Source organism: Neopelma chrysocephalum, unplaced genomic scaffold (genome assembly GCF_003984885.1).
Source record: "Neopelma chrysocephalum unplaced genomic scaffold, ASM398488v2 Primary Assembly neopelma1_84, whole genome shotgun sequence".
Classification (NCBI taxonomy): Eukaryota; Metazoa; Chordata; class Aves; order Passeriformes; family Pipridae; genus Neopelma; species Neopelma chrysocephalum.
Genome location: NW_020897746.1, coordinates 744,019 through 752,252, shown reverse-complemented (window position 1 = coordinate 752,252; position 8,234 = coordinate 744,019). Strand labels below are relative to the sequence as shown.

At 49.8% G+C, this 8,234-nt stretch overlaps 1 protein-coding gene across 2 annotated transcripts in view; it reads right to left on the bottom strand.

Moving 5' to 3' along the window:
- The window catches only part of LOC113971598 (dynein heavy chain 9, axonemal-like), a 42,067-nt gene that overhangs the window by 13,993 nt on the left and 19,840 nt on the right, over positions 1-8,234 (bottom strand). For both annotated transcript variants that reach the window (XM_027691692.1, XM_027691694.1), the window contains 4 exons: positions 6,354-6,581; positions 2,505-2,696; positions 1,847-2,038; positions 751-921 (listed from right to left, as the gene is read on the bottom strand). In XM_027691692.1, the coding sequence (XP_027547493.1) occupies positions 751-921; positions 1,847-2,038; positions 2,505-2,696; positions 6,354-6,581 (783 nt within the window). The remainder of the gene's footprint in view (positions 1-750; positions 922-1,846; positions 2,039-2,504; positions 2,697-6,353; positions 6,582-8,234) is intronic.

Here is an 8,234-nt window from a genome sequence, read left to right as displayed (position 1 = left end):
TGGCTCTGGATTATTACCCTCACCTCAAATTCCAGTATGAACCAAAAATTGAACATACTGGGCACTTCTAAGAGCCCCTCAGTTGAAGGCAGTCAGTTCCCCAGCCCCACACCAAGGCAAAAGAAAAATGTGTGAAACCACAGGCTTCATATAAGCTTCCCATTAGCCACTCATCAATTTGCAAAGCTTGAACACAGAGCTGGGGCCTTAAGACTGCAGAAATAAAAACCTGAGCATGTGTTGGCTGATTTCAGATCCTGGTAGGAATGCTTGGGCCATGTTTTGATGAGCTCTGAGTTTCCAGAGGAAGATCAGCCTGGTACATAGGCATAGCAAAGGGGTTCAGCTGGAAATAAGGAATTACAAGATCTCTGGGAGCTTGGGAGCTGGGTGGAACATGGTGGCAGCAGTAAGAGTTGGGCTGAGCTCTGGGTGGCACATTTAGGTGGCAGACTGTGCACTCAGGAGCCCACTATGCCAGACACACAGAGGTGCACAAGGTTTATTTGCAACACCTTCAGAGGATGATAATGAAGGCACCGCAGTGCAAGGGGTAATTAAAAGCCACTGTCCTATTACTGCCAATACTCCAATTACACCCCACTGTGGTGATGTCCTGCATAAAATGAGGCTTTAGGCTGGGTTTGTACCCAGCACAGGCAGAACACAGTCCAGTGAGCAGCTGTGAGACAGCCTGAGCTGTGCAGGACTGAGGGATGGGACAGGGATGGGATCCTCTGCCCCTCTCACCGTTTCCTCCCTGGTCCCCACTCCTCCTTCTCCAGTGCTGCTGTCCCGGGGCTGCAGCTCCAGCAGCGTGTGCAGGAGCTGCTCCGAGCTCTGCGTGAGGAAGCCAAGCTCAGCGTTGGGATGGAGCCCATACAGGTATGGAGACTCTGGAGGCAGGGCTTCATCTATGTACTGCAGAGACACAGTCAGGTCCAGGTTAGACACAGAGCCAGTCAGGGGCAGGTGAGACACAGGGACAGTCAGGTCCAGGTTAGATACAGAGCCATCCAAGTTCAGATAAGATACAGAAATACTCGGATCCAGGTTAAATACAGACATATTCAGGTTCATGTGAGATTCAGAGACATTCAGGTTCAGGTTGGATACAGAGCCCAGGGCACTTTGCCTGCAGAGCTCACAGCACTGGAATCATCCCCCCCAGGTCAGCCCAGGCTGGGCAGCTCTGCTTGGGGCTGAAACACCAGTGAACTGATGGAGGAAGGAGAGTATGTTTGTTTACAGAACTGCTTCTACTCCTGCTGGCAAAATTCAGTAATTGCTGAAGTTTGGCTTGGCTCTATATCTCAGGCTGGACCTTCTCTAGCAATTATCTGCTGTGCATTTCAGCATCAGCATCCTGAGATCTCTCATGGAAATTTAGCTTCCAGTAGTTAAGTTTTATGAACAAAACCAGCCCAATACGGCTCTCTCTGCTCCTGCATTTGTGTACAAAGAACAGATGAGATCAGTAAGTAGATCAACAAAAGCCATCAGTGATTCTCATCAAAACTGATGATAAAAGGAGCTTGAAGGGGCCATTTTAGCAAACAGTATGTGGATGTAATTTTCCAGGAGCCCTGCTCAAGTCTCAAGCACCAATACAGTTGCTCTATTCATGCATGAACAGAATGAGCCCATGATGAAGTGGCAAATTACCATTAGACTGGGTCATCCAAGGAAATGCTGAGACATCTACAGAAACAGAACATAATGGGAGATAACAAAGGTGTGCAGAAACACTGCAGCCCTGTTCCTGCCTCCTAAGGCAGATTATAGGGCAGTTATGGAACACATTACATTTAGGTGTGTAAATAATGCCAGAAAACAATGAGTTTACCTGGTGATAGCCATTGTAGTCCATGTTCCCTGGGAGGGGGAATCCTGGAGCAAGGAGAAGTTCTCCCTCCAGTATTTCTGGCTTAATAAATTCTTCCAAATAGGTTTTGCAAAGCCTCCTGTCCCAGTCATCTGTGATGTGACCCCCATACATGATCTCACCCACAAGGTAGCGCAGGTCATCATAGGGCACCTGAGGATGAACAGGGAGGGCAGGAAGGACAGATAGACTCTCAATTTAGGAAACATGAAGGAGGTCACAGGGCCAGAGCTCCAGAGGCCAGTGCTGGGCTGCAGGTTCCAGCACTGACCTGCACACTCAGTGCTTCCACCTCACTGCTTCAGTTTTCTCAGTGAACAAACATCAGGTAGTAGTTAAACTCTGCCCAAGGAGAACTGGATCACAGCAGAGATTTCCTGCAGTTCCCCACTGAAATGCAAATTTACTCTAAGCTCTGTTAAACCAAAGATCACTGCTCTTTTCAATGAATAAAGACCACAGGCACTGTTTGCTGTGATTTCTAAGCTTCTACAGGCACGAGTGGCACCGAGGCCTCTCATCTCCCCACAAAGGCACAGCAAACCCAGAGATCCCAAGCAAATGGTATCTCAGGAGATTTCCCAGGAGCTCCAGCACAAGCCCCCAGTGAAGCACCCACCTTGGAGCTGGCCTGCAGGTAGTTGTGCAGCACAGTCACAGAGATGGTCAGGTCCCCGCTGCTGAAGGGGTACGGGCGGTTCCAGCCCTGGGGGCCGAACCTGCGCCGCTCTGCCACCACGGCGTGGAAATAGCACAGGGCAAACAGGATGCTCTTGAACTCCTTCTCGTGGCTGCACATCTCCAGGGTGTCCTGCAATACAGGCAGAGCCACTGCTCTCAGCCTCAGGGCCTCCAAATACACCCAGCTTTGGACAGGGGTGAATCACAGAATTATTAAGATTGGAAAAGAACTCCGAGATCAAGTCCAATCTTTGACCAACACCCCCATGCCCACTAAACCACATCATGAAGTGCCACTACTTGAACATTCCCAGGGATGGTGACTCCACCACCTCCCTGCCCAGCTTGTTCCAATGTTTAACCACGCTTCCAGTGAAGACATTTTTCCCAGTATCCAACCTGGACCTCCCCTGGTGCATCTTGTTGCCATTTCCCCGGTCCTATGGCTTCCTACCTGGAAGAAGAGGCCAATCAATTTGTCCTCCAGTTCATATTTGCATAATACACACGTGTTAATTTTTGAAGTCAGTGGATTTGCATTGCAAATTTATTGGCAAATTCTAATGAATACTTTTGGAATTGATATTTACTATTTCCAGCTTGGAGTGGCTTTGTACAGGAACACATATTAACAGTGGAAAAGGGAAAGACACGTGCACCCACTCAATGTCCCATCACCTGCATGTGCTCAACATCCCTCACCAGAGAGATGGAGAGACAATCCCAGAATCCCAGAGTGGTTTGGGTTGGAAAGGACCTTTAAAGCTCATCTCACTCCACCCCCCTGCCATGGGCAGGGACACCTTCCACTAGACCAGGCTGCTCCAAGCCCCATCCAACCTGGCCTTAGACACTGGCCTCACCACCCTCACAGGGAAGAATTTCTTCCCAATATCCCATCTAACCCTGCCCCTGGCAGTTTGGAGCCATCCCCCTTGTTCTATCACTGCATGCCCTTACAAAAAACCCCCCTCCAGCTCTCTTGGAGACCCTTCAGGTACCAGATGGCCACAATTAAGTCACCCTGGAGCCTTCTCTTCTCCAGGCTGAGCAATCCCAATTCTCTCAACCTTTCCTCACAGCAGAGCTGTTCCAGCCCTTGGAGCATCTTGGTGGCCTCATCTGGACTCACTTGAAGAGCTCTGTGTCATCACACTGGGCAAGGGGGCCAGCACTGGGACTGGGACTGTGGCACCTTGCCCAGGAGGTGGAGGGGCAGGAGCCTGAGTCATTTAATCACTGAAAATGAACACGGGAACTGCTTCCAATATGTGCAGAGCACTTCCTCATTTTAGGAACCATCCCCAGACACGAAGGGGCATCTGCCTGAATGAACACTGAGAATCCAGTTCAGTCTCATTCGGCCCCTCTTTAGTTGTGTATTTTTCTTCAGCTACAAAGCAGAACAATATCCCTCACACAGAATAAAGAGGCTCCTTTGTAGCTTTCAGCTGAAAGCTAAATTTGAACATCCATTTGTATAAAGCGGGGAAATGAGGTGTAAAAGTGACCCCACCCACTTGCTCCAGGATTTCTGATAAGAGATGTTTTATAATACTCCAGCAATTTAGAAAATGCTAATTACTATCTGATTGAAATGAGCAGAGACAGGATGAAAATGTTACTTGGGGTGAAGGTTCTCCCCTTCCTTGTTCTCTGGGACATTTTGTGGAATTCAAGATGATGAATGACAGTAGACAAAAATGGAATAATCTCTCCTGACTATGGACATTAATCCTGGCATGGTGCCTCCCCATCCCCTGCTCAGCACAGTTATCTCCTGCTCTTGAGATTCCCTCCACTCCAAGGTCTAAGTGCAAAATCAGCTGGGAGCTGCCCCCATTTCCCTGCCCATGGACCAGGGCCTGGGGTCCACAATAGACTGGGGTGTTCTTGCCTGGTCCCAAAAGACAAGAGGCTGCATGGAGAGAATCATTAGGATCAAAGAATGGTTTGAGCCAGAAGGGACCTTACAGATCATCTTATTCCAACCCCCTGCCATGGGCAGGGACACCTTCCACTAGCCCAGGTTGCTCCAAGCCCTGTCCAACCTGGCCTTGGACACTTCCAGGGATGGGGCAGCCACAGCTTCTCTGGGCACCCTGTGCCAGGGCCTCCCCACCCTCCCAGGGAAGAATTTTTTCTCAATAGCCAATGTAGATCCATCCTCCTTCAATTTAAAACCATTCTCCCTTGTCCTGTCCCTCCAGGCCCTTGTCCCAAGTCCCTCTCCATCTCTCTTGGAGCCCCTTCAGGCACTGGAAGGGGCTCTAAGGTCTCCCTGGAACCTTCTCTTCTCCAGGCCGAACACCTCCAACTCTTTCAACCTGTCTCCTTAGCAGAGGTGCTCCAGCCCTGTGATAAATTTAGTGCCTCCTCTGGACTCATTCCAGCTGTGTTGGACTCAGCACTGCAGGTGGGGTTACAGAAGAGCAGAGAGATTTGTCACAAGAGAAAACCACCCTGCCAGACCTGCCCTGTGTGTTCCTGGCACAGCCATCAGCAGAGTGGAGAGGCTGTAAGAACTTCAGCATCACTGTTTCAAAGAGGCACTTCAAGGGTTGAAAGCACCTTCAGACCCTCCTGGTTGCTCGAGGTTCACCAGACGGGGTTGTGCTGTAAGAGCTGCATGTGCCAAGGCAAGGGCAGTGTGTGAGTGAGGGCAATGAGTGTTCAGGGCAGCAGGAGGCTGTGTCTGTGTCTCCAGGACAGGAATCAGCAGCAGTGTGAATGCTCAGCTCTCAGCCTTTGTGTAAGTGGTAAATGAGGTCAGCAGGAGCATGGATGGCTCCAGCAGGGACACACACTGGCTCCAGCCTGCCCTGGCCACCAGCTGTTCCCTGGGGAGCCCTGTTTGATCCGAGTCCCGCTGCTCCCAGAGCCTCCTGCCTGTGGTGCCAAAGCTGTCGAGAGAGGCCACAGAGCAGAGCTCATTTAATCACCACATACCAGCAGCTCTGACACTGATCTAACCCTCTGGGGCACCAAGAATATTTTCCAGCATTTCCACACACTTCAGTGTTGTGTCCTCTGCACAGGAGACTCAGCTGCAGTTCCATCAGCAGGCCCAGCATCACCGGGATGGGGATTGTCCCGCTCTGCTCTGCCCTGGGGTGGCCTCACCTCAACATTGGGGCTGTTTGGGGGGACACAATGGAAGGAAGAGATTGAGCCATTAGAGAGTGTCCAAAGGAGGGAAGGAGGATGGGGAAGGGGCTTGATTTGAAGCCGTGGGAGGACACTGAGGGCACTTGGTGTGTTCAGCTGGAGAAGAGGAGACTGAGGGGAGACCTCACTGCAGTTCCACCTTCCTGGGCAGGGGCAGAGGAGGGGCAGGGACTGAGCTCTGCTCTGGGGGGAGCAGGGACAGCAGCCAGGGAATGGCTGGAGCTGTGTCAGGGCAGGCTCAGGTTGGATCTCAGGCAAAGGTTCTTCCCCCAGAGGCTGGTTGGGCACTGCCCAGGCTCCCCAGGGCAGTGGGCACAGCCCCAAGGCTGCCAGAGCTCCAGGAGGGTTTGGCTGATCCTCTGGGGCACAGGGGGTGACTCTTGGGGATGGGCCTGTGCAGGGCTGAGGGTTGGACTGGATGATCTTTGTGGGTCCCTCCAATTCAGCACATTCTGTGACTCTGGGATACATGATGGGATGCAAAGGGACTCACTCAGCTGCTGCCTGGAAAGGCAGTGCCTTCCCCCAGCACGCTCCATGGGGGCTCCAGCAGCTCCAGCAGCTCCAGCAGCTCCAGCAGCTCCAAGCCAACCTGTCACTGGTGTCTCTGAGCTCCTACCTGGCTGAAGTTGTCGAGGGCTCCGTGCAGGTTTGCCTGCATCCCAGTGGGGGCCTCGTTGGTGATTTTGATGGAGTTCTCCAGGATGCCCTGGGGAATGATGTGGCTCTCGGGGGAAGGTGCTGGCTCTGCGCTGATGAAGACACGGAAGTCCTGGTGGCTGCTCTCGCTGTGCTGCTCCAGCTTCTTCTCCAGGGAACTCAGCCACTTGGCCACCAGGTGGATGTTCTGGCAGGGAGAAAGGGGAGGCTTTATCATTCCCTCATTTACACCCTTGATTTCCTGAGCAGCACTAAATCCATCCCACCCATGAACAGCCAAGGCTGCTCTGGAATCGGGTACTCATCCCAGGAGTGCCTGTGAGCAGTTCCCCAAATATCCACTTACATCAAGTACACTTCTAAATTCAAAATAATCAGTATAAACCACCAGCAGTGCAGCAAGTCACAGCTGGGCTGGTTGGGCTCTCAGTGCTCAGACTCTCGTCGTTACAGCAATACCAGCTGACAAAGCAGAGCTGTTCATTCCCCACATCCACTGAGCTCGAATGAAAACATTTGTTCATTTTTAACAGAATAACAGTGAGGACCCTCAACAGCAAAGAAGTCAAGCAGGTGGTTCCACAAAGACCTTTAACATAAAGGATTTATTTATTCATGCAACTAATTAGATGTATCTCTCAGAAAATAAGCAGCATCGTGGGGAGATGGTGAAATGGATAAAGACAAGCCTCAGTTTTTCCCCCCCAGAGTCCTATACAGTAGTTTCCAGGCAAGAAAACAGCTTTTTGTTACATTAGGGATGGGATTTGTGGGCTAAACTCCCCTTGTTTTAGTCAGGTGTGTAACCCAAACTGGCTGTGTTCACTGTGGTGATTTATCCCACCCAAAGAAAGGACAAGGAACTTGATAACCCTAAATTAAAAACAGCCTCCAGAAAGATGAACTGCTTGGAGGTGGCAAGGAAGTCAAGGAACCATCTTAGAGGCTAAGAATAAATATATATCACCTATAAATGGGGCCAGAAAGGAGCTCTCATGGTTAAATAGCAGAGTAATGGAGATTATTAGGAGAAAATTACATTCTTCTGAAAGTGGAAGTTTTGTCCAAATGAGAAAAACAGAAAAGAGCACAAAATCCAGTCACAGGAAGGCCCAAAAATGTTATAAGAAGTAATATTTCGAAAACCATAGAAGCTAATAATAAAGCCTTTTGCAGAGGCCAGGAACCTGCCAGAGAGTCTGTAACAGTATGAGATGATCAAGGTCTACGGGGAGTGCCCATGAAAGGCCAGGCCACCCCAAAACACCCCATCTTTGCAGGAATATTCCCTGAGGAGGCTGGGGAAGCTCTCACAGCCTGTGTAACATGGTGGAATCACTCAATGCTGAGGCTGGAGATGCCCCTGGAGATCATCCATCCCATCCTCCTGCTCCAAGTGGGACCAGCTAGAGCAGGTTGTTCACTGTGCCCAGTTGGGTTTTTGGATATCCTAAGGCTGAAGTCTCCACAACCTGTCTGGCAACATGTGGCCAGTGTTCAACCATCCTCACATAAAGATAATATAGTATAATATAGGAAAAAGAAAAGAAAAGAGAGAAAAGAAGAGAAAAGAAGAGAAAAGAAGAGAAAGGAAAGGAAAGGAAATTTTAGGAAAGGAAAGGAAAGGAAAGGAAATTTTAGGAAAGGAAAGGAAATTTTAGGAAAGGAAAGGAAATTTTAGGAAAGGAAATTTTAGGAAAGGAAATTTTAGGAAAGGAAAGGAAATTTTAGGAAAGGAAAGGAAAGGAAATTTTAGGAAAGGAAAGGAAAGGAAATTTTAGGAAAGGAAAGGAAATTTTAGGAAAGGAAAGGAAAGGAAATTTTAGGAAAGGAAAGGAAA